The 27,673-nt window shown below is 42.1% G+C and overlaps 1 protein-coding gene across 1 annotated transcript in view; it reads right to left on the reverse strand.

Annotated features, from left to right (window-relative positions):
- Positions 1-11,908: 11,908 nt before the first annotated feature.
- The window catches only part of slc37a3 (solute carrier family 37 member 3), a 32,298-nt gene continuing 16,533 nt past the window's right edge, over positions 11,909-27,673 (reverse strand). The window contains exons 5-14 of the mRNA XM_079734641.1: positions 25,529-25,612; positions 25,054-25,199; positions 24,782-24,878; positions 23,857-23,941; positions 23,351-23,553; positions 22,905-23,046; positions 22,599-22,700; positions 13,788-13,987; positions 13,444-13,509; positions 11,909-13,284 (exon numbers count right to left, since the gene is read on the reverse strand). Of these exons, the coding sequence (XP_079590767.1) occupies positions 13,192-13,284; positions 13,444-13,509; positions 13,788-13,987; positions 22,599-22,700; positions 22,905-23,046; positions 23,351-23,553; positions 23,857-23,941; positions 24,782-24,878; positions 25,054-25,199; positions 25,529-25,612 (1,218 nt within the window). The 3' untranslated portion in view covers positions 11,909-13,191. The remainder of the gene's footprint in view (positions 13,285-13,443; positions 13,510-13,787; positions 13,988-22,598; positions 22,701-22,904; positions 23,047-23,350; positions 23,554-23,856; positions 23,942-24,781; positions 24,879-25,053; positions 25,200-25,528; positions 25,613-27,673) is intronic.

The following is a 27,673-nucleotide window of genomic DNA, read 5'->3' on the forward strand; positions in this document are numbered from 1 at the left end:
GGTCCTGCTTTTAAAATTCCATCGGGTGCCGGGTGGCCGCGGGATCCGCCTGTCCGATGTCTGCCAGAGCAGCCGTTCTTTTCGGTGAGGTGGAGAAGAACGTGGCAAATCCAGACAGATCAGCAAAGAACACCTTCAGCTCACTGATCCTGGATGCACATACTTGCTGCAGAGTTAGGTTCAGCTGGTGTGCGTAGCAATGTACAAATATTGCGTTTTTGTAGCTTTCCTTAATAAGTACTTGCACGCCGCCTACACTGCCACGCATAACCGCTGCCCCGTCATAGCTTTGGGCTATGAGCTTGTCAGTCAGTCCCAGTGGGTCGAGGACATGTTTCATAGAGGTAGAAAGGCCAATGGCAGTTTTGTCCTTCACTTCAATGAACTCAAGAAACCGCTCTGTGACGCTGCTGTCCACCATGTATCTCAGGACTATGACCATTTGCGATTTGCATGAGGCATCAGTGGTCTCATCCGCCTGGACAGCTACAAACTGGGTGTCCCGCAATTGCTTGGCCACCTCACACCTGTAGACCTCAAACATGCAATCCAGGAGTTCGTTCTGAATGGTGCTTCATGTCCCCTTGAACGTAGGCTCCGAATCGTAGTGACGTCTCAGCCTGGTGTCGCCCTCGCACATCGTTTCAAAAATGCACCTAAAAATGCCTGGGTTTACAGAGTCGGCTGACTCATCGTGACCACGCAGACCCAGTTCACACTTCCCACACAGCTTTAGGCACGATATCAGTCTCCCCAGTACATATCGGTTTTCCTCCGCCTGCTTGTTGTGCTCTAAAATGCTCCGCTGATAAGCACTGTCCAGCTGTGCCATGATGTTGACCCGTCCCAATAGTCCCAATTTCATGGCGCAATTGATATGAGCTTTGCTACTTTCATGCTTTACCGTTCTTTCCGCCAGATGCTTCAGGTCTTTAAAGCCATCAGTGGTCCAAACTGAGTCTGCGTTAGTGGTATTTCCAAAAAGAAGGCATGGAAAGCAAAACAGTGCTCTTTTTGTTGTGCTCGCAGTTAGCCATGTCTTTCTTTCAAACCACTCCATCTTGAAATTTTGGTTTGTTTTCTCACCAGGCTGGTTCAGAATGAAGTCGTCTGGTCTGTGCGGTCCCAAACGTTTTGTTTCTAATTTTTCTTCCTGTGGCAATGTGCTGAATTGCACCCTCAGCAAATAATCTACGTTATTCATTGTTATTCATTAATTAAAAAACTCTTTCAAAGTTGTGTAAAATCTACCGATAGCGAACTCTTCTGTAAGTCTCCTGTAACTCCTGATCTCACTCTCACTGTATGTTTTTTTTGCTTAGTCTCGGGGTAGAGTTCTCGCGGGTTTCGCATTATCCCAGTCTACATTACGTAGAATACGTAGATTACGCAGTTAATGTCTAGAGGCAAATTTGAAATTGCCCCTAGCCTCAATGTTAACTTTGGCCGGTGTGGTTCGCGCTCATTGGTGTTTCTATGGTAACGGTGGGGCAGCGTGGGTCTTTGCCCCTCCGGAAACAGGAAACGGAAATATAGACATAACGTTCATTCAAGCAAGCACACAGGCAGTAGAACACACGAATCAAATTACTCCAAAACAAGGCAATAATGCTTGTGAGTCAAGTTTATTCACACAAATATGTACGCTACTTTGCATATAAATATATATATAGTTTGCCACGAAGTAGGAATGGATTGAGCCTTCTGCTCAACAGCGTCATCTCGTGGGTCTGGTGGGGCACTGCCCCACCTGCCCCTAATGTAGAAACGCCACTGTGTAGGCTACGCCGTCTAGGCTTCACCTTATGGGCTAAGGTGAAGCTGCCGGCGGAGCCCCATCAATGTACTCCTGCTGGACCGCAGTCACAGGGCACATCAGACCCTGATGTGCCCGAGGATGTGCAAAACCCAACGGCTCGAAAAGAACCCGAAATTCTCCTAAGAGCACGCAAAGCGATGATCAAGAGAATAAAGTGAGTCTGTAACTTCTGACTCAACCTGTATTTCATATAATCTATGAAAACCGGGCAATGCAGAGCAACAAGGCTTCTCCAACGTCCGCTGCCACTGGGGCGGAGCTAGAAAAAAAAAGAAAAACAAGCCACCAACTGCAGCGAGCAGCAAGGCCCCTCTTAAGTCCTCTCCCAACGAGAGTAGGTAAGAGAAACAGCTGGCAGGCGTGTCAATGAACAGAGTATCTAATTGGATTCACTAAGCAACGAAGAAGCTCTGGGTGCCGGTGAACACACAGAATGTGTAAAACTCGAACAAATGTATGCGACAATGGAATAAAGGTCCACGCAAGCAATCATAACTTTCTCATTAAACCCAAAGTGTAAAAGAGACAAGCATAAGATTCATTAAAAATGGTAAGAGGACAGGATATTAAAGATGCCGGTTACGAACTGTTTCCAAAGAAAGAATATCCGGTAATTCTTGATACCAGCGTAACGCAGGGACCCCACCATGAGGCGAAGACAAGACGACGTAGCCTACATGAAATAAACAGCAACAAAGAGCAGCTAATTCGGTCTATTAACAAAGCGAAGAAGCTCTACTTGCCTGAGAACACACGAAGTGTGCAACATGACCGTGTGCGACGGTGGAATAAAAATCTACACAAGCACACAAAACCTTCTAAATAAACACAAAGTGTATAAGTGATAGGGGTAGCGGATCAATTATAAATTGTTAGAGGACAGTATATTAAAGACGCTGGTTACGAACTGTGACCAAAGCCAGAATAATCGGTCACTTTTATGGTGTGATCCAGATGCCTCGGACACCAGCCTTCCTAGTTGCACGTTGGTCTTTGTGATTGTGTCATGAAAATGGCTGGTTGTTGCTTATTGTTAGCTTCATAAGCCTCTTTAGCAAACTAGCTTGAAAACAAACAACACAACTTTACATTGTATTGCACATGCTGGCAAAAAACTGCCGATACTGTAAATTCGTAAGTGAGAAGATTCTGCATATTGTCAAATATGCATAATAAAAATAAAAAAAAATAATAATAATAATAATAATAAAAAATAATAAAAATAATGCCAAATGCCGAATTGTTCGCCATTAATCCCAATAGAGTGATGAGGATTTCAAAATGCAAAAGCAACGTCCAACCTGCTTTATTCTATAATTTAGGGAATTCACTTTAAATACACCCTATGTAAGAAATGTATAGCATATGTTTTCAACCTGAAAAGCGGCGTAGTGGATTACTTTAAGTCCCGAACGCCAGCAACCAGAGTTCAAATCTCGCCTGTACATCATCATTCCTTTTACCCCCATAGATGTGGTGCTGTCACACCAAAATTGTACCGGGGGCGAAAATTGTACCGTGTTCGAAACATAAAGTTATTGTAACGGACCTATTGTGTGTTTACCTGTATTGCGCCCCGGAACCTTTTGTTTACGTTTCGCCTGGTACCCTTTTAGAAGCGCACAGCAGGAATCACGGCGGTGCGTGTCTCGCACGTGGTCGCGTCGAAAGCGTAAGTTTAATATGTCTTAAAGCCTATACTTTGGTTATATAAATGTTGGGTTCATATTGAAACATTTTGTATGTAAGTTATATAGTTGTGTCTTACACGGTCGTATTTCTATGCCGTTTTATTTCCGTGAATAGTGTGTAAAGCAAGCTAACCCATGAATTTCCCATGAACGCAAACTGTATTGATTTTCCCTCGTCTTTCACTCTTGGCAAGCGGAGCGAGGTATGGTTTATTGTAAGCTTTTAGTGTGATTATGTATAAGTTTGGTGTCTTTATGTACGTGAAGCAAATAATGCACACGTTTAAGTTGTCTTTGTTGTGCGGAAATATGTTTTCTGTCATTCTTTTATTTTCTGTATTGGAATAATATTTGAATTCAAGTCAATATTGTAAAGGTCTTACAGATGTTTATGCAGTTTGCACACACATGAATGTTATCTTAATATTAAGAGACTAGTGTAACTTTCTTTAATTTGTGAACTTGGAAATTGTACTGCACTGATGTTAATATATTTGTGTAATAGTGCAACCATTTTGTGTTACTTTTTCTAGTTTCACGGTGCTATATCGACAAAAGAATGCAGCAATAAAAAGTTGCAAGGGCTGCTACAGTCATCGTTCGACGCGATTGTCAGTTTAAAAAAACATTCGCGCTCATGTTGCCAAAGATGAAATAACATAATACAGATAACACTTTTTTTTTTAAACTTTATATCTCTATTTTATTGAATTTAGCTAGTAAACTGAGTGTTTAAAGTGTATCATAGTCTAGCTAGCTTGTGTTAATACACTCAGTTTACTAGCTAAATACGATTAAACAATTAAATACAATACAAATATAAAGTTAGCAACGCTAATAAATGTAATTTGTAAAATATGTGTTATCTGTTTAATGTTATTTCGTCTTGTGACGCTCAATGAATGAGTGCGAATGTTCATGAACCTTCCTACGTCATTGTTCGACGCGATCATCCGTTGCCAGGCCATGTTCGACGCTATCGTCCGTTGTCAGGCAACGTTTGACGCGATCGTCTGTTGCCAGGCAGGTTTGGAATTTTCGAAGGCAGATTACGTAGGCGGTACAATTTTCGCCCCCGGTACAATTTTGGTGTGACAGTGCCAGCCCGGACTTGAGAACAGGGTTTAAGCTTGAAATAAGCACAAAAATATAATTCCATAACATTTAGTGAATAAGTATGCCATATGACATAAGAATTGGGACTTTGTAAGCTACACATAATGCGCATTATTTGGGCGACGAACCCTGCACGCAGAAATTCTAGTTGAGACATATTCTGAATTATATGATGTATCTTAGAGTCAGGGCCCTCTTCAAGCCATGATGAACCCACAGAAGAAACCAGTGAGGTTGAAATAGAAGAATGGGAGAAGGACAGTCTAAGTAGAAGCAGCACTGATGAGGAACCAAGTGAGGCTGAAATGAGGGACATGTCAGACAGATGTGAGCCACAGGCAGATGAGCTACATGTACTGCTCTCAGACCCAGATCAGCTGCTTTCTGTTGACCTAGGTTTGTGGCCAGCAAGATTGACTGACAATGACAGGGCAAGTATTTTCAGAAAGATTGCTGTTAGGGAAGATGAGGAGATGCCCAACGATGGAGAGGGAAAGCCTTTCCCTGATTACCTTAAATATTCCAAGACACCAAATGGCAGGGTAAAGGTAAAGAGGGACTGGTTAGTCCATAGCAAGAGTTTCAATGCACTTTTCTGCATACCTGCATCCTTGATGATGATAATGACTAACCAATTTTGACCCAGTATTACCCAATATTTAATGAATTATAAATGTGAATGACTATATAACATTTAAAATGTATATATGTTGGGCGGGGGGGGGGCTCCATAACTGAATTATGTCAGGGGGCCCAGAATTCCTAGGGACGTCCCTGTCCACGGGAACACCCACAAATGGTGACGACATAATAAAAGGAGGGGCTAGGAAGCTGCGCACGCCGATCTAACCCGATAGATTTAGCTGATAACCGACCAGGTTTGGTTGACAGCATAAGTCACCATGGTGATACAGTGACGCTAAAAGACAGCGAATATTGTGTCACAGCTAACCCAGGCTTTGAGTGAAACACACCTCGCTAACCCTCTGATAGAGATTCGTAGAATACCCCTCAGGTGAGGAAAAGGAAAATAACACATTTATTCACCATGGGGAGTGTCAGCCACTCGCCTCTGACCAAGTGGGGGAGGTACGTCCCTCCCCAATGCACGAAGAGGTGTCCCTTAAGACCACCCCGTAAGACGTTACTCAAAGGGAATCCCCTTGAGACGTGCAAGGGGGCTTCCCCAATATTCCTGGTCTGGCAACACAGCCGGTACGGAGAGCACCATGAGCTTATGTCGCCTGGGGATCCAACCTCTGGGTAGCCACTCTAGTAGTTTACACAAAAAGTGGCAGACACAGGGGAACCACAGGGCGGGCATATGCCATCAGCCCCAACAGGCATGATAGACAGTGCAGTCCGGCTCCTGCGAAAGCGTGAGAGTGCCAAAGGACTGCATCTCGCTGGGGCGCGATGAGCAGTTCCCAGTTGAAGGCTAAACCCAAGGAAGAGCGATGGTTATCACAGCCATGGTGTCACGTCTGGCAGCTTCTTCTGAGTGGCTCAGGACAAGCAGGTCGTCGAGATACAAAATAATATTTTTTCTCTTGACACCTGAGTGGCACCAGCACAACCTCCACACACTATGAGGAGGTGCGCGGGGTCAGAGAGTAAGCAGATGATTGCAGTTGCTGTCAGACATACGCTGTGCTCATGAAGGCGACACAGGGAAATCACTGAAATCTCAGTGAGCCTTGTGAATAGGAACGGGGAAGAAAAACATCCTTGAGATCCAGGGATGTGAACGAAGCGCCCCCTCTCACACAGCTCTCACTCTTTCGGAGCAACGCTCTGGTGATGAGCATTTTTCTGCATAACAACCAGGCGAGTTGTTTGACCTGGGCATTCGAGGCTATAGCCCCGGATCTTTTGGGAATAGCCCCGGATCGTTATGCCGTCAAAAAAAAAAAAAAAAAACATAATGATGAAAATAGCCCCGTAGAGTTTACTTCTTTGTGGTTGCATTACCAGCAGCCACAGATGCAACATTGTAGCGAGGGAAAACCGCAAAATTCTGACTATCCATATATGGGCAGCTTTAGAATAATTTGTTGCAAAATGTTGCAAATTCAACGTCGGTATTCTTTCTTCTCTATGCATAGAGCATCTCGTCGATATTGCTGTTTCGTGCTGCTAGCCTTTTAGTGAGATCAGAGAGTGTTGAGAAGGACAGTAATAAAATATCTTTGGTAAGATGGATATAAGAGAGACCCGCAGTGAATTCAACCCGGTCCACTTGACATTGGGTAGGTGCATGACAGTGGTACCGTAAAACGTCAATAGCCCGGGATTTTATTTGTTTCTATCACTGAACTTTCGAACAAAACTCTTGCTCAGTAACGATGGGAGATACTATCAAATGCATTATTTAAACAAGTATGAATATTACCGTACATGTTTACCAGGAAATCGAATAACGCCTGCACACAAGCACGCACGCGCAGAGTGGTAATCGGGAGAGTTGGGAGAATTCCCCGGGGGCCGTTCACGTCTCGGGGGACGCCGGGTCAACGTCGCAACCAATTCGATTTTGTCTAGAGGGGAGTAACTGAGCGCCCCCTCCCGAAGTGGAACAGCCCAGTTCGGCCTTGAACTACGATTGGTAAGAAAGACGTAACAGCTAATGACATCATTGAACTCTCATACAGGCTCGAACAGTGACACACAAACATTTAAGGAGTTTTTCACCTGCTCCGTATCCAGCTTGTTCCACGCTTAAAGCACCCAGGCGTATGTGGCGAGCTGGGGCTCTCGGTTTCCCCCCTGCGGTGTATTGCTTGTCCGCATCCCCTGCCATCCAGTTGTTATGCGATTCATGCAGACTGGTTTTGAACGGCTGATTCCATGGATGTACTTTTCGTGTGCCGTGTTTTCCCACCGATGTGGCAAAGCTGTATGGTTGAGAGCTTAAATAAATGAACTATATAAGTTGACTATGAACAATTATTGAAGTTTAACATTTTGTTCAGCAAATTTGACAACTGACAGATGCAATATTGTAGCCAGTGAAAACCGTAAAATTCTGACTTGTACATTTATGGGCAAATTTAGAATCATTTGTTGCAAAATGTATGCAAATTTGATTCTCTATGCAAAGCCCATCACGTCGATATTGCTGTTTAGTGCTGCTCTAGTTTTCACAGATTCAGGAGACCCGCAGTGAATTCAACCCGGTCCACTTGACATCGGGTAGGCGCATTACAGTGTTTATTTGGCTACAGGCTTTTCTAATGTCTCATTTTGGCAGCTGGTGTATGTGGTGCACATTCCTATCCTTAACATAAACATTAACCTACTCAGTAGGCCTGCCCCGACGTGAGTCAGACATGACGATTCGTCTTTTCTTTACTTCTCAAACTACGTGACAATTGCATGTTCATCAGCCCGATTTTCAATTTTTTTCTCGGGAGAGAAACCACCAAACCCCCGTTTAAAAAGGATTCTAACTTCTGGGCTACAGACCCGGATGTTTTCAATTGCTAGCGACACTCCTGGTAACAACTGATTTGTTGAAGTTGCAAGATCCAGAATGGGCTTGTCTCAAGAGACAAGCCGGCTCTGCAGCGGGGTCCGCCAACCTAGCTCAATAGGCCGAGGATGTGCAAAACACAACGGCTCTGTAAATAACCCTAAATTCTCAGAAGAACACGCAAAGCGATGATCAGGAGAATGAGCGACTCTGTAACTTCTGACTCAACCCCATTTCATAGAATCTATGAAAAAAGGGTGATGCAGAGCAACAAAGCTTCTCCTAGGTCTAGGAAAAACCCAAGCCGCCAACTGCGGCGAGCAACACTGCCCCTCTAATGTCCGCTCCCAACGAGAGGAGCGGAGTGATGGAATTACTCATCTGCAGGCAGAGTATACCGCTGCAGGGCAGGCCGAAGCGACAGAGGACTGTGCCATGAGCGTTACTGTGCGTTCACACCAAAAGCGAATTGAGCTGCCAAATCACCGGAAGTCATTCACTTTCTATGGGCAAGAGTGACCAAAGCGTCACAAGCGCCAAACACCACCAGCGGCAAAAGGTGAGCGACCAGAGTGACCAAATAAAGTGGAAGATGGCTGAACTTTATGCAAATTACTAGGTTTCAGACGTTGCAGAGCCTAACAACTTCAATATTTAAACTAGAAACAATGTTAAGCTTAAACAGTTACGGTAATTCTTGTTTCACTGGCGCCAAAATTATTTATCGATTGGAAATATGATGGATATATATCGGCCGTGTGTGTGGACCCCGTTTTTATGGCTAAAGGCTAGCTGCTTCTTACATATCTGATATACTTCCGGTAGAAGCTAAATGCTAAGAACAATTCTTAAAAAGGATATTTTTTAAGTCATTATTTGTGCACAAATAATGTCATATGAAAACTGTGACTCCACAAAGCACAAAAGTATAAGCTTCATAATTTTGAGCTTATCTCGATTAACTAGATGTCAACGAATAACGTCAAATACACACTTTTCCAAGTAACTACCATACACACACACATTCAAACATTATCAGAACAGCTGAGCTATTCTACATTTTATGTAGAATAGCTGGTTCTACATAAAACATACATACATTTAAAACATACATACATATATTATACATTTGCCACTTAAATGTATTCTTTAGCTATTTGTTTAACTCTTCACTTTATTTGTTTCCAACCATTTCACATAATTTAACGATGTGCATGTTTAATTGTTTACTCCATTTAAACTCTGTTCACATCTTTTCACTTGATTTAAGCCATTCCACATTTATGTACGGCTTAAACTATACAGCTTTATCGAAAAGCACTGTGGCCAAATGATTGGCCTTCCACCCAGCCCATCCAGATAGCCCTGCCACCACCATGTCAGCCGACGGACTTGGCGGGCCCTTCAGCAGTCAAGGCAGCATCAAAGGCCTCTCAAGGATGGAGGGGGAGGGTAGGTTGGTGTATCATCCGGGGGAGATGTTCAATATATATACATACTCAAACATACATAAACATATGTACACATGCATATAAATACAAAGACATAGATATGCATACATACTCGTACATAATTATAAATACTTGTATACATAAACATACGCATACATTTAAATACGTACACATACATAGCAAACATACATACCCATATGTACAGTACGTATACACACGTACCCATAGCTAAACATACGTATGCATACTCATTCATGCGTACGTATTCATACAAACATAGGTGCACATGTAAAAACACGTAACCATATATAAACAAGCATACGAATATACACACAAAAAAGCATGTAATGGAGTAGTACAATTTCTTTAGGAATTCAGGAAACCTTCAGTAAAGGTTAGTATTATTTATCTTCTAGGAAAGGAGTATCTCTATTTGTATAAATAAACAATATATTTATAGTTTGGAACACTGTTAAGTTTAAACAATTGAGAGGGAAAGGAGAGGTAAGAGGGATTCACATCCAGGTCTTGTTTTATTCTTGAGTTGTGTGTCTTGGTAGAGATCAAAGAAATATGTTGTATTCACATTCATCTATTATAAAGAAAAGCTATTAATGTCCTCTTGTCTGACTGACAGTGGCAGAGGACAAGGCGAGTAGCGGGACTGACATTCTTATTCTCTCTTCAGATGCTGGAAAGGTTCTGGTAAAGGATGGCTTTTCGAGGACTAATGCCGGTTAGGCTGTCTAGGAACATTAGGGTCAGGTTTAGGGGTGGTGCATCACGGAGGGTTAGGTGCCAGGGGAGAGATCTAACGGAGGGTAAGGGGCCTGGGGAGAGGTCTAACGGAGGGTTAGGGGCCTCACGGATATATATAGCTATAGCTATCTAAAATATATATATTTATTACACGGCTCTTCTCAATGACGTGGAATGCTCTGCTCACTTGCATGGGCCCTTCACAACTTCCGGCGGTGAATTATATTTGATAATTCACCGTTGCTAAGTATAATTGACCGCTGTCAAGGAAAGTGGAATTTCTGCCGTCTTTCGTAACACTCCGCAAGTAGTCCAGTAACTTATCAACCCCAGCGTACTCGGTTGCTAAGCTACGTCAACGTCTTTGGTGAACTATTTCTCTGCTATTCAACACTACGAATGCTTATTTTTTTGTTTTGGCAAGTAGCCGTGTAATAAGCGGGATAATGTATAGAACGTTGCCGGTCATTATTGAAAATAACGAAGCAACAGGTCGGGGCTTATTTTCCTGATAATGACCGGCGTTCTATACATTATCCCTTACATAGCTATATTTATAGCTATTGCCTGTTAGATAAGCATTTTTTTTTTTTTTATTATAAATTTATTATTTTATTGAACACTTTCCAGGTACAGCTATATCCATCCTGATGAATCTCATGTGTCCATGAGGCAAAGAGGTTCAGCATGTCAATCAAGGCCCAGATACAAGTTTCAGAATAATGTTTCAGTACGGGGGGCGTGGCCGCTTAGGTTTGGCCACGGGTTATAGCACCCACTGTGGTCAGAGTTCTAGCGCCCCCTGTGGTCAGAGTGGAACTCTTAACAACCTCTTTTCTTCCTGTTAACATTTGTGCATTCAATATGGCAAATCTCAGGAATTTACGTCTGAAGTGGTTGATTCTAGCGTTTTTATCACTTTCAAAATTTAATAATAGTATACACACTTTATAATAGATTAAATTAAAAAAAAGTATATGTTTGGTATAATAAATTGGACACGCAATGCACTGATATATGCCCGACTTTTTTGGTAGGGGTTAGGTGGTGATCCCTCAAAAACTAGAGGAGAAAAATACACACAATTATGCAGAAGAATAGTACAAATTAAGAAACATAATAACATTAGTATGGCTTGCTTTGCAACCACACTAATGAAGATAAACATAACAATAATTTGGCTTGCTTTGCAACCACACTAATATGAAACATTACAAAAGTCTGGTTTGCTTTACAACTAAAACTACAATAACTAGACCGAGCTGTCTGACTCTGTCTAACAATAACTGTTCTTCAGCATTGGTTCATTTTTCCCCAAAACTGTGCTGCTTCCTGTGAGCTATGACCTAACCCCCATTGCCATAAACTGTCAACAAAGTAGGCAAATAAATACAATCTCCACGTTTCAATAGCTTCCTTCATAAATATGGGACAAATATGATTTGGGAGTCTTTTTATATATATATATATATATATATATATATATATATATATATATATATTCAGGGTGCGATTTGTGAAAAAACCAGAGGGGGGGATAATTTTGAGAAACATTTTAAAATGTTTCAAAATGAAGACGGACCCTGTGTATTTTGGTTGTTAATTATTACGATCTAATGGTGAAAATACTTTGGGTGGGGGGGATAATTTTTATCCCCACCGAGGATAAAAATAATTCAGCAGAGGGTAGGACGTGTAAACCAGAGGGGGGGATAATCCCCACCATCCCCACCGGCAAATCGCACCCTGTATATACTGCTATGCCAATGTTCATTCTCCTTCCCGAAGTTCTTTAAATCTCTTTATTAGTAAATTAACCAGGGGTTCTCATAAAGCCTTTGAAGGCATTGTTTTCTCTAGTCCACGCCCTAGTGGTGTAATACAGCAAAACTCAGCTTTCCAAGTACTGCACCCTGGAATGTTTTTATGGGGTTAAGTACCCAGTACTACGGCCATTTTACGTGTGTTAACAGACCAATATAATCTGTGTCTACATTTATGCCAATAATGTAAAGGACATTATTTTGCTTAAATTCTGCACAGGAATCGCATTTATTTAAACTGCAATTGTATATATCAAAAAAAATGTAAACAAATGTAAATGCAAAATCAAAATATTTACACAATTCAACTTGGACATATATCCAAAAAAAACCCATGAAGTATAAAATGGTCAATCACATCACAAGAGACGGGTGTCATCAGTTTGTAATGGAATATCATTTCACCGTGGATAGAAACTCTAGAACATTCTATATTACTCCGACTGGGAAGAAGTGCTCTTGATTTGCTGATGCAATTCATGTATAACAAGCCACACCTTTCCTTTCTACATCATTTACACAGAACATAAAAACAGTTCCCCTGTAATCCTTTTCCCTCCTGACGGAGTTACAGCAATGTGTCCATCTGAGAGATCCTTTACAGCTGATCCAGCAGATCACCAGTTCTCTGTCTGTGTGTGCCAAGATCTCTGCAGGTAAGGCAAAGATATGTGCGTGTTCTGTGATTTATATTTTTTCAGTGAGGAACCTGACGATACGTGCTCTTAATTTACTATGCAAATATATAAAGTTGAAATACATACACATCTCATGTGAATAATGCCATGTGGATGCTATTGTGATTAAATCCAATTAATAAATACAATGTACAATATTCAGGTCGCCGTCACCTCCACACCGAGGAGTTACACCAAAAGGCCATTCAACATCACTCAAGAAAAATCGAATTTCAAAAATAGTAACAATAGAATTTGAAAATAATTGAATATTTACATTCCCTACTTACTTAAAATATTCACATAGCACATTCTGGATCTACAGTCCCTAAAAAAACTCAACAGACTTAAAGGTGTAAGGCCATTAGTCAGCAGTGCACTGCTCAGAGCTGCTGGTTGAGACCCTGCCTATCTGTCCACATAGACCGCGTCTCCCTGTAGATCAGCGGCGCAATGAACAGGATGCTGCCTCCTGTCTGTGGGGAACACACCACACACAAAGGCTATTATTAAGGGTTGGAAACGGAGTACCATACATAACCAAGCTATTAAAATTGTCATTGTATATATCTAGCATGCATATGTATAAATTATTTATTTTACATTCAAAAAAAGGTTGACTTTATATTAGTTACCATGACGATGAAAAAGTAGAAGACATACATCCAGCCCAGTCTGCTCTCGATCATGGAAACGAGGTACTGAAAGAAAGGGAATAACGGTGGGACCATTGCTAGTGGTTACTAGCCTGTTGCTAGTGGTGTTACCAGTTAGTTTCTGGCGGTTACAAGTGGTTACAAGCCTTGTCGTGGAAATAATCATCATAATGATAATATAAAAGTATATATAAATGATATAAACCTTGTGTACATTAACATTAATCCATTAAGAAGGCCTTTGTTAACATTCTCCTTGCTCCTAGAGGTGACTCCCTTCCTCTCTCTAAACAGTGGTTACTAGCCCTTTGCTTGTTAGTCACCTGCCCCCCGGCGGCGCCGATGCTCCCGGTACCGTCCACAATCCCGGTCACAGTGGCCAGTGCCTCCTGGCTCCCCCGTAGGGCATCCTGACGGCCGAGGTCAGCAGAGATGGCCGAGCTGATCATGTTGGACGGACCGCCGATGAAGAAGCCGGTCAGAGCGAGCAGCGCAGCATTCACCACTTGGTCAGCCGGGGAGTCTGGGAGGAGGATGGCGGTAGGAGGAGGAGGAGGACAGAAGAAGGGTAAATGTGAAGTATTATCAGATTTTACCTTGAAAAGCTGCATTATTGGGGTAAGGATACCACAGTGCACTCTTACTACATGCATCTCTATGTGCGTAACACACAGGTGGAAAGCTTGAACTGTTTTCAACTGTATCAGATATTCTTGGAACGTGTGTGTGAGCACATAGGCTAGAGCCTTGGGTGTTTAGGCTGAAAAATAGGATGGCAATGTATTTTTTATTCACATATTGACTAATTTCAGTCCTACATTTTATCAATAAAACATGAGTGACCGAAGTGACACACGGAAAAAATTAGTTCTGAATATTTGCAACTTTTCACCCAACAATAAATAACAAAAAAGGGTACTTATAAGGGTCTTTTGATCCAAGTGTGGTTCAAGCCAGGCATTGAAGTTGTATTTAGAGATTTGTTTACAAAAGCAGCAGCTCTGGCATCAAGAACGATGACAAAAACTAACATATTAAGAATAGATGTCAAGGATGACCTAGCTAATAAGCTCATATGCCAACATTGGCATAACTGCCCTGACCCTTGACTCGAGTCAAATGTGATTTAACCATCACCAACAATCAGTTCCCTAACCCAACCCAATGAAGGTTTAAATAGAGATACCGATTTGGCTAGCTCCACCTTGAAGCTAAACCAAGTAATTATACATCAATTATTACACGGCTCTTCTTAATGCTGTAGAAAGCTCCATCCACTTGAATGGGCCTTCCCAACGTTCGGCGGTCAATTATTTTTGCATAATTGACCATTGCTAAGCATAATTGACAGCTGTCAAGGAAAGTGAATTTCTTGCCTCTGATTCACATCTTTTGTAGCACTCCACAAGTAGTCAGGTAAATTTCAACCCCAGCATATTTGGTTTCTGAGCGTCGTCAGCTGAAGCCTACTGGAAAAAAATGTACTACCAGACCACTATGGATGAGTTTCCGATTAACAGAAGGTTTTGGATGATGGAGACGTTGACAAATTGAAAGAGATCGACACTGTTTGAAGTTATTTTTTTTGTTTTGGAAGTAGCCGTGTAATTAGTGGGATAATGTATAGAACGTGGGCATTATCGGGAAATAAGCAGCATAATCATAATAAGCATAATTCAGTCAATTCCGCCACATCCTGAGTTTAACCAGCCAAAATACATAAATTGGGTGTATTATAATCCTAGAACATAATTACCATTAAAGTATTTTAGGCACATATAATAGGTATTTTAAGAACAAGTTAAAAAAAAACCTCCATTAAATGAGATGGTCGACCCTGGCACAATCCTCTGACATAAATAGAGGAAGTGAATGCGTAGAAGCGTATAAACTCACTCCTCTATGGCATCAGTGCCAATTTAATCACTCCCAACTGGTCCAGAATGCCTCCGCCCATCCACCCCTGTCCTAAAGGACCTCAACTGGCTCCTGTTCCTCACAGAATCAACTTCAAGATCCTGGTCCTCACCTACACAGCCCTTCCCCAGCTGGCTCCCCAATGTCTCACTGACCTCCTTCCCCCTCCAACCCCCTGGACCCTCACATCCACTTCAGCCCGCCTTCTCTCCACCCCCTCTCAGTTTTGGGGACAGAGCCTTCCCCAGGGCAGGGGAACGCTGAATGAATGAAAGTGTGTACAGACTATTGATTATTATTATTATGAGTGATTGTTATGGCTTGATATATATAATGCTAGCAATGTACAGATAGCGATGATGATCACTTCGTCACCAGAACCCATTAAATAGAAAAGTGACTAAATCTGTCTCTTCAATTTCAGACATTAATGGAATACCTACAGCATAAGATATGCTTTGATTTTCATACAAATACACACAATTGAGTTCCCATTGTCTAGTTTGCCGAGGTTAGGTGTTAGGCTAATCAATGTGTAGCTGCAATCCATGTAGGGTAATGGCACAAAGTTGGAGAAGATTTGCCCAGAATTGCTGAAAGGGTTTTGTCATTTTGGTTTTGTGGCATGAGGCCTTCAGCCCTCTCTGAAGTGGAATTACGCAGAGCGGGAAGCAGTCGGTATGCGGATTGGCACCTTAAAGTCTGAGGCCGAGTTCTCTCATAAAAGGATGAACTCGTCAGGTTAGGGGGAAGGGACTTTCCATAGTGGAGTAGTTCAAGTATCTTGGTATGTTCACAAGTGAGAGGAGAAAGGTGCATGGGACTGACCCCCATCCGAGAGCAGTGTGACGCAGGCACTGGACTGAAAGGCTGTGAATTAACTTTTGTTTTAAAAATGATAATCCCAATGGAGGGAGGACCTGAATTTATCAAATTGTTATTATTATTTTATTCTTAATCAAATTCCGTTTGTTGCCACTCAAAATATTAGCATCTTACTTGTTCCATCAAATATGGCTACTAAGAGGAGACTCCATAGTATAACCATGCCAAATTTCAAGTCTATATCTGAAAATAAAATTGAAAGCATTTGATTGAAGTTGCCTTTCTGAATCACGGCCTCGCTCCAATTCCGGCTAGGCCTTAAAGTGGTACAAACGTCATTTTGTAAACGTCTGTTTGACAGTGGGTTTTGACACAGTATGCTTCAGAAACATGGTTGGTGATTATTTCGATATGTTAACTTCCGGTAAACCAGTTTTTAAGGCATACGCATACCAATGTCATATTGCCATACTGGCCCAAGCTGACCATACCTCCACGTACGGAAGAATATATTCTGATCTGCCCTTGGAAGCCTACACATCCATGTAGTGTAGTGGTATTGCCTCAGACTCATGACCATGGAGTCGCGGGCTCAACCAACCATTCTGTGAAACGTGTCATTACATCAAATAATGTTCACCATCAGGAATTCATAAAGCTGTCATACAGTAGGAACCCGTCATGGTTGCTTGCAATTATAATTATAACTAATACGGCAGATAATTTCGTGACACTGCTGCACTTCTTCCACTGGCCTGCTCCCCTTTCCAACACACTGTGAGATATGAGCTGAATTATTTGCACACAGGATTTAGCAATCAAGTTGACGTATTAAGCCTAATACAATCATTTAGCACAGTTTGCGACTACCTGTTATAATTTAGCCGCAGTGCATGAAAAGGACATCCGTAGCCAACATCTTGGTGGTAGAAAGCATGTGATCCCCAGGAGGATCCACATTGTGCTCAGTGAGCAGGTCATCGGTCCAAGGACTGATCGTTGTTTCGAGATATACGGCTACTCGAATTCCGAGCTACCCTGGGCAGGATTTAGTGTGAATATATGAATATTCATTACGGTACAGGTTGTAGCACACAATACAATGGAAAATTTTCAAATGACAGATTTATACAGAAATTTGCCGTTGATGTATTAGCCTAGGACAACATGCTTGCCAGATTATCTATCTAAATAGCCCTATGTTGTTAGAAATGACTAACTTTATGCAAGGTCTATGTTCGTACAGTACTCGACGTTGACTCTGTCCTAAAAATACAATATTATTGTAAATTATTTCACATCAAAAAAGCGGTAGCTAACATTAATTTAATCAAGCAAACAAATAGCTGTTGTTTTTGCTCCAAAAAGCTTGACTTACCTTGAATTTAACATAAAATAGTTCCTTCAAATTAGGGCTGGCATAGACGGTAACGGTATTATATCACGGTATGTTAATTTTATCTTCTAATTTCAATATAAATACTTCTGAAGGGGTAAAATACTGGTTAGGCAGCAAAACTGCATAAAAAAATTAAAAACCTTTTCTCAAGTTACTTCCATCTCTGAAAAACACTAATGTTTAATAGTATGGATTTGTTTCTCCACTTGCTTGTGGACCTTGCCATATAGTTTTGTCATCTCAATTTGGCAGAAGTGTGCGCGTGCAGGCAACGCGTACCTGGGATCGAGTGTTTTGACCATCTCTTTAAAGCCCTTTCTATTTACATTTTGAAAGGGAACCATGTCCTTACACAGGTAAACAGTGACAGCGTTTGTTATCTCGTTCCACCGCTGGCATTTTGTCGTAAGGACTGGCTTTGGAAAATGCCTGCGGAAGCAATGTCTGATATGCAGAGACAGCTTCACGCTACCAGCGTCTGTCTCGTATGGTGTGGAATGAGAGCTTGTGAAGGGACTATTGTGCAAGCACGCAGGCGCCCTTGCTGCGCGCCTGCGTGCTTGCGCAATAGCATACTGCCTTAAGGTGCGTTCACACCAAAAGACACTCTTGTCACCCGTTCGCGTTGTTGCCCAAGTTTTGTCACGCGACAAATCATAAACTGTTGCTGTGCAAGTTTTGGCAGGCGAATTTGCTGCGGTTCACCCCAGACTGCACTGCAGGGAACGGTTGGCCAGTTGAACGCTGATTGGCTGTTACGTTACACATGTCACTCAGTGGCCACGCTGTTGAACGCTGATTGTCTGTCATCACGCGAATGTCGCAGCAAAGTTGAAATATTCCAACTCGAGCAAATTCGTCACGCTACAAATCCTCGTGAACTCGCTCGCCCGTGCAGGGCGAAAGTGTCGCGCGACAAATCAAAACTTTTCGCAGGTTTTCTCTAGCGAAAGATTTGCATCTCTACGTTGACTTTGTATGGAGTCGTGTTGCCCCTTCATGTTTGGTGTGAACGCACCTTGAGAAGGCAGTATCGCTGTCAAATCTGTCCCTGAGAAAAGTAGCGTTGCGCCGAATTGAAAAAGGAACTAGTTTGCGTTACCATATTTTCAGTAGTTGCGCGTAACTTTACTTTTTACATGAAAAAGTAGTTAGGTTACTATATTAACGCGTGACTTACTTTGTTACGCGTTACACACAACACTGTCTACCGGTCACACCGGTCTCACGTTAACGTCAAAATCCATACCGTAGCGCAAATTCACACTGGTGTACTTTCTATACAGTTAATACCATACACCCCTACTTCAAATTGACGTTAAGAGTTTCCATCAGACTCGCGAGGTAGCCAGGCGTCTCATTCAAAGGTGAGCTCGGTTGGTGCTGTGTGCTTCAAGATTCTAAAGCAAGCGCTGAGATTCCGATTGGCCCAGAGAAATGTCAATTATAAGAATCATCCAATAATGTTTGGCAATTCTAGCCTGCATGGCATGCATATGAAGGGCAGCCTTCCCCCCCCCCTCCTAAAAAAACTCTCCGGTTTTACGTGATTCACGTGAATGGCCCAATTGACGAAGAAAACGTCAATTGTCGCCGAAAAGCGACAAGTTTGCAGGTATGGATAGAGGTTTAGTAGGTCCAGGGTTAGGGTTAGTAGGTCCAGGGTTAGAAGAGGTAGAGGATTAATAGGTCCAGGGTTAGGGTTAGTAGGTCCAGAGTTAGTAGGTCCAGGGTTAGGGTTAGTAGGTCCAGGGTTGGTATAGAGGTGGAGGTTAAGTAGGTCGATGCTATAGAGCAGGGCTATTCAATTGGCGGCCCCAGGGCCGGGTCCGGCCCCTGAGGGATTTTGTACCGGCCCTTGGAGTGAAGGGTAGTTATTACATATGGGTAATGAAAAAAAATATCAGAAAAAAAAAAATATATACTATGGTTAATTTTGCATTCTTTCGTGCAGTAGGAGGCAGTATGCACCCAATTAAGCCGGTGGCAAAACACGTAGAATATCTGTTTCGGCCGGACATATATTTTGGGGGACCACACATGACCAATCAAAGAGGCCCATTCGCGCTCTAGTGCTGCGCTCTTTTGCTGCGCTCTGACCACTCTGACTTTCTTTCAAGCCAAGCACGAAGTTTGATTTAAAAATGTCTCTCTCTACCTTAAAAAAAAAAGAAAGTTGACTCAGAGAACAGGCAGTTCAACAATGAATGGACAGAGAAATACGCGTTTATTGCCATTGATGCGAATCCTGTGTGCTTAATCTGTAACGAGTGCCTCGCCGTGTGCAAAGAATATAATTTGAGAAGGCATCTCAAGACAACCCATGCTAATTTTGATGCTATTTTCCCACCGGGCTCTGCTGCTCGGAGGCAGAAGATAACGGGCCTTACATCTTGTTATGAGCAAAGACGTCGCATTTTGTTTCGGGCCTGTACGGATCAAGAGAGAGCAACTGCGGCATCATTACGAGTGGCATGGATATTGGCCAAAAAGAAAAAGCTGTTTACAGACTCAGAGACGGTCAAGGAGTGTATGCTGGCATCCATTGAGGAGGTGGTAACTAATGAGAACACACGAAAAAACATTATCGATTCGATCAAACAAATTCCAATTTCTGACACGTCAAATATGAGGAGAGTTGAGTCCCTTGCATCGGACGTTTTCGAGACGCTTTTGGACAAGCTGAGGAGGGCAGAGGTGATGTCTTTGGCCGTGGATGAGTCGACTGATAACAGTGATGTTGCACAGCTGTGCCTCTATGTGCGGTTTTTTGATGGGGAATGTTTTCGTGAGGATCTGCTTGGACTAATTCCCATGGAGGGGCACACTACTGGTGAGATTCTGTTCACCAAAATTGCTTCATTCTTTGAGGAGAATAACTTGGATATGGCTTGCGTCAACATGTTGGTGACGGATGGTGCGCCCTCGATGGTGGGCAGGGATCAGGGGCTCACCGGGAGGATGGCAGCAGCGGCTCCGCAGGTGAGATCGCTACATTGCCTCATCCACCAAAGCGTCCTGTGTGCCAGGCTCAGTGGTCAGTTAAAAGAGAATATGGACTCCGTCATGGGAATTATAAACTTCATCCGTTGTACCTCCAGTTTACAGCACCGCCTTTTCCGCAAGCTGTTGACTGACATGTCTGCTGAATATAATGATTTGCTCATTCACAATGACATTAGATGGCTTAGCAAAGGAAACGCTTTGAAACGTTTTTGTGAACTAAGAGAGGAGATTCTGGTGTTTCTCCGATCTTCAAAATTTAAAAAAGCTGGCAAGTTTCTGTCTCTGATGGAAAATGATGAGTTTAATGCCGCTGTTTGCTTTTTGAGCGACGTTTTCCATCATTTGAACCAACTCAACATGGAGTTGCAGGGCAGAGATAAAACAGTCGCAGAACTTGTGGAGAAACTTCATGCTTTTCAAAGAAAGCTCTCACTCTTCTCTGCTGATCTTTGTCATGACAAGATGCTCCACTTCCCCACATTGAAAAAATCTGGCCTGCAAATTACCGAGGTGATGTCAGGGTTTATTGACTCATTGAAAAACAATTTTGCCACTAGGTTTGAGGATTTCAGCATCTCCAGTGAAGTGATTAGATTTGTGAAGGACCCTTTCTGTGTGAATGTTGAGGCAGACTTCGCATTGAAAGGAAAGGAGCTGGTATCGTCATTGGATGAGGGGTCTTTACAACTGGAACTCATTGACATTCAGTCGTCAGATGACTTGCGACAGTCATTGCAGCAGGCAGGTTTTGAAAAATTCTGGACCCATGAGGTCAGCCGAGAGAAATTTCCACATTCAAGGGGTCTTGCACTTTTTCTTCTGACAATGTTTGGCTCAACATACACTTGTGAGTCATCACTCACACATGAATGCCATTAAAACTCACAATCGCATATCCCTCACTGACCAGCATCTGCAACAGTGCTTGCGCATTGCCCTGACAACATGTACACCTGACTTCACTGCTCTTGCCAAGTCAAAAAAATGCCATTTTTCTCATTAGATGGCAAATGTTGGCAAACTACATGCAAGATAACAGGCATGTTAGTCAAGCAAGAAATGAGGATTGATTTTTGAACAGTATGATGCAATTAACATGTTATTCACCCCATATTATGCTCTTAATATTTTTCTTGATGTGGTATTATTGTTGAATGCAGTTTGAAATGTTTTGCCTTGATAAAGTGCCATGCACTGTTATGTTGTTATAGTTCTATTCTGTACCATACTATGCACTTTGGTTTTATTGTTGTTGGTGGATATACATTTGATGTTGCCTGTAACTCAAATGAGTGCAATCTTAAATACCTGTGATATGGCTGAACTAGACTGATTGTTAAGGTGTCTGATTTATGTTCAAAATGGAAAGAAGTGAGTACAGTAGTAGTCCATGCGTGGATTTATGGGGCAGTCTATTTTATTTTTTTAGAAGGAAAAAAGTGTGAGTTGGATTCAGTTACCATTTAGCTGCATTTCTGTTTTTAGCCAGTGGAGAAGGGGGACAGTTTGATTTTTCTGAGAATTATTTCCCTCTTTACTTGTAACACTGAAAATTATCTCCTCATTGTCAATTGAGGATAACGAGCTGTAAAGTTGGTACAGTTATGTGCTATTAAGTGGATGTTTTCTGTTAGTTAATTGCATTTCTCTAATTGTCTGTGTCTCGGATTTTTCAACATTGTATTGCCATTTGAATGTAACATTGCCTTGGGCCTATGTGTCTTACTGCATCACAATGTTCATATGTTGTTCTGCATTTACAAAATAGATTATATTGACTCCTTCAGTATGTTGTTGTAATTTCTTTGTTACCATAATTACTCATATTCTCCGGCCCCTTATTTTGCCTCAGTTTCATGAACTGGCCCCAATTCCAAATTAATTGAATAGCCCTGCTATAGAGGTAGAGGTTTAGTAGGTCCAGGGTTAGTAGGTCCAGAGTTAGGGTTAGTAGGTCAAGGGTTAGTACAGAGGTAGAGGTACTCACGGCTGTAGCCGACCAGGGCTCCCATGGCCAACAGAAGACTGACAGCCAACACCGGAGCTCTCTTCCCTAGGAAGTCTGAGACAAGACCCTGCACTGTGCCTCCTGATAGAACGACAGAGAGAGAGAGATTGAGAGACAGGCAAGACTGACAGAAACAGTCCACTATCAGCTGTTATACCCGTTTATTAACTCAGTTTGTCAGTCCATATTTAAACCCACAAGTTTAGTTAAACTTTCTCTGTAGAATGCAACATAGATGCGAGCTGACAGAGATGCTAGTGGAGGTGCTTCCTAGCGCTGACTCACCGACGATGCCTCCCACGTCGTACCAGATGGACAGGCGGTCGGCTTGTGCCTCCTTCCAGCCGTAGTTACTACTGAGGTAGAAAGGGAGCCAGAAGAAGAAGGAGTAGTTCACCAGCTTCAGGCAGGCATAGGCCAAGGAGTACTGAGACACAAAGTCAACAACAGCTAGTTAGCCAAGTGGTAAACATAAACAAGTAAGTTAGCTATTACCTTAATTCCGATAGGAGGCATGGCCAGAGAGTACTGCAACATATAACAAGATACTAACAACACAGCTACAGCAACAACTAGTTAACCAATTAGCTATCTGTAGCTAACTAGCTAGTCAACCAACAATTGAGCTAATGCTAACCTTAAGAGAAGCCTGGGTATTGCATCACAGGCCAAAAGGTAGCGCTAGCTAGCTAGTTAGCTAATGCTAACAGTAGGATAGAGTGCTAGCTTACGGGCAGCACGCCAGGAAGCAGGAAGGCCTGGAGGAAGCTGATTGGCTGGGGCAGCTCTTCCTGCGGCCCCTCCGACTGTTCCACAGAGTAGTAGCCTCCATCACACCCTTCATCCTCTTCCTCATCACTCATCAGGGGCCGCTGGCTCTCAGAATCACTTTCCACTGCAGGCCCCAGACCTGTCTCTGACTCCTGACATAGCCCTGAACACACACACACACACACACACACACACACACACACATCTATTAACTATATTAGTTGTATGTGATAGCTAGGTGCTGTAAGTTTAATTAGCTTTGCGCTGCAGTAGCTTAGTACCTATAAGTGCTATGAGCTACGAGTTACAGTAGTTATGTTTAACTTGGTATTGCTACAGTAGCTATATCTGTAATTATCTACAGTAGCTTTTAGCTACAGTAGGTATATATTCATTAAGCTACAGTACCTATGAACTATAGAAGCCAAGTGTAATTAGCTATAGGTAGCATTTAGCATGTGCTTACCAACTTCTTTTGGGGAGGTCAGAAGACCGAAGAACACCACAACCCCACCGGCAAACTGCACCACAGACGTCACCAAGAAGGCGTACTAAAGATAATAGAAGATGTACTTTATTAATTCCAAATTGGAAATTTAAGGAATGCCATTTAAGTTAAGTTAAATATATAAATCACAATATTGTTAAATAAATAAATAAAAAGGCTGTAATCCAAAGCAAATTGAAATGAAAAAGACATTGGAAATAAACGCGGCATTATGAAATAAATGTGGCATTAAGAAACACAAATTCCCCTCAAATAAATAAATAAATGTGTAATTATACAATCAGTAGTCCTTTTGGAAAACACCCTTTAAAAGAAACACATTTATTTATCAAACTATCTTGATTTAATTGATTATTTATCTAATTATTTATATATTTAATATTGACTTAAATGTCATTAAATACATGTTTTGGGATCATAGGTGAAGGTAATAGTTACAGTTATATTAAAGGTACCATGACATGCCATCAGGTGTGTGTATGATTAGCCTTTACAAGCCGTTTTGAAAATCTGGCTGTTATGACGGCTAATCACACTCACACCTGGTGGCATGTCATGGGACCTTTAATGAAAAACACGAATAAACACGAATAATACAACAAATAAAAAATTAACAAAAGGTTATAAACAGAAGAGCTCATTATGCATAATGAGAATAAAGGAAGTCAATAAGACCCAACAGGAAGAACTTGATGCAATCACACCATGTTTACAATGCTTTCCACAAGACATCTAATATTTGTATATTACTACATTCAAAGATCTACAATCAAGGAATATTCATCCATTTGTTGGTCCATGGTTTTATTTTTCATGGTGCTCAGGCAGACTAACATCTGTTACTGTATGCTAGGAAAAATACTAAGTAAATGTTGTGACTGACCTCGTACCCATACTTGAGGACACTGGAGGCAAGGAAGGCTCCCAAGATGTTCCCTACCGAAGCACACGCACTCCACAGGCCGAACACAAAACCTCGCCTGGAAAACACGCAGAAAGGGGATTTAAATACATTAATATACCACATTAATACACACAGCTTTATTTGTACAGAACATATATACAACTTTTGTTGTATATAATATTTGTTTCGGCCAACAAGCACGATCAATTCCTTGTACATTTGTACTTTGTGTGGGTTTGTGTGTTACTTACCCGGACTTCCCGAACCAGTTGCCCATGATAGCGACCACGCATGGCCACACGGCGGACTGCAGCAGGCCGTTCAGGACCCACAGCCCGCAGTACAGGTACACGTTGTACAGGTGGAGCCACTCAGTTAACGTCCCAAACACAAACTCCTGTCCATTAACAAATACACACGATGAGAGATACATGCACACACACAGATACATAAAACCATTGATACAAACAACTGATCAGAGCTACATACACACAAACATGCATCAACACAAAATGGTTTATTTTTTCAACTCCTTAATGATTTAAGCAATTTAAAAACGTGTGAGAGACCAGAGGAGGTCGGACACTTGGCACACCATCCACCCACACACAATGTTCTTCCCATTCTAAACCATTATCTTCAATCAGAGCCCTCACACTGGCACCGCCATACATCGTCGATTTATCAGGATTGAGATTCGACACTTGGGTTTACAAGGTAACTCACCACAGTGGCCGAGCCGCAGAGGCCAAAGCAAAGGACGTAGCGTAAGTTCATGCGGTCGCCGATCACGCCACTGACGTACAGACCCTGCACCCAGCGGGGGAGAACAGGAGGGTTAGGCTAACACTAGACCATCAACTGGTTGTCATTTAAAGGGCCTCTTTTTTCCTACCAGGTGCTATAGTGAATTTAAGTGTTTAGTGTGGTTGCAAAGAAAGCCACAATATTGTCATCAATGTTTCTTATTATTAGTGCTGTTGCAAAGCAATCACACTAATCGTGTGTTATTACTTTTAGGGGTCCTACGAAATCCGTAAGAACCCTATTGTTTTCGTTAGTATTATTATTATTATTATTATTATTATTATTAGGGGTCCTACGAACCCTAATAATTCCTTATGATGAACAACTTCCAAACCTCAACCCATACAGTCAGACCATTCGGATATAGCGCAGTGAATAACTTGACCAAACACCCACACTCGAACATATTTTTAACTCAGTTTTAGTTATATTTATACAAGATGTGTATATATATATTTTTTTTTAACAAACTGTATATATTGTTAATGTATGTTCCTTGTCCTCTCTTTTTTAAGCACCGGGGGGAGCTCTCCCAAATTTCGCTGTACCCATACCTGTACCTGTACTTTGACAAGTAAAGATAATTCATTCATTCATTCATTCATATTTGCTGCAGGAGATGGTAAAAGCTGCAAACTCGGCACACATGTACCAGGTGACTGTGGGACTATATGGTGTAAAATCATAGCAATAAGGCGAAAGACGACAGAGATATACATTTTAAAGTGAAATACATCCATACTTTAACAGCTCTACAACACGTTTAAACAGCTCTAACATTGCATCCAAAACACGTAGGCTCAGCTTTTGAATATGGTTATTAAGAGGAGATTCAATAGTATACCCATGCTAAATTTGAAGACTATATCTGAAAATAAAAAGTCGGGAATCGCTGGGACCACAAGAGGAGCTATAACAAACCTAAACGCCCAGCACCCTGGCCCCCCTTTATAAAGAATTCAGAAACTTGGTATCTAGGACAGCAGGTAGCTTAGGAGGTAGAGTGGGTTGACTGGTAACCGGAAGGTTGCTAGTTTGATCTCCGGTTCTTCCTAGCTGAGTGTCGAGGAGTCCCTGAGCAAGACACCGAACTGCTCCTGACGGGCTGAGTGTTGCCTTGAGGGGTCGACTCCACTGACTCCAAAAGTAAATTTGGGCCTCTTTTGACCTGCCGAATCCTTTTGCCTCAAATAAGGTCTGTCAATAGAGATTTTCGCTGTAACCTTGAAGTTTTGGAAAACAGTTGGTCCACATACTCCCTAATAATGCCGACCCAATGATATTATTTTTATTTAGATTCTGTAAAAAAATTGTTATGGCCAATTTATGCGCAAATATGATTATTCAAACGAGCCACCATTGGTCAAACAATCACATGGCTGATTCACAGAACCCCAGCGACCTATAATGGAGGTCGGTGGACCCATGAAGGACATTAGATAATGTAGAAAGTTTTGTTTGGATATTTAAAAGCATTACGTCCGGGATAATTTCAAATTGCTACGATTAGCATATTAGCATGCGGAATATTGCGCACACGAGTTCTGAGTTGGCTCATGCAACCACATGCATTTTCTTCAGTGGCAGTGATCACCCAGTTGCACAGTGGATAGAGAGGCTGACCAGCATACCCAGTTGACTGTAGCAACTAGGAGGTTGGAGTGGCTCCATCATTCATCCAGGTGGAAACTCTTTCAAAAAGCTTGATTTCACAGTGGTGGTAAAATAGGGGTTTCTAGATATCACAAAGAGATCACCAGGACATAAATAATGCCTGTAACAAAGGAACCTGACCAGGTGATGTGGGGACAAGTGGAAAATGAGAGCACTGGGAAATGAGAGTACAGGAGGCAGTGAAGAACAACAACACAACTATGTCACATTATCAAGCGTTTGACACAGAATGTTTAACCCATTCAGACCGGATCACGCATCTGTGCGTGTTTACCTTTAATGGTAAACACGCATTGATGCGCAATCCGGTCTTGACCCATTTGTACCGGCTGCGCGGAGCATCATTGTATCTACTAGATACAATGTTGCGCCGCACAGCAGCAGGTACAA

Source organism: Pollachius pollachius, assembly GCF_949987615.1.
Source record: "Pollachius pollachius genome assembly, chromosome: 4".
NCBI lineage: Eukaryota > Metazoa > Chordata > Actinopteri > Gadiformes > Gadidae > Pollachius > Pollachius pollachius.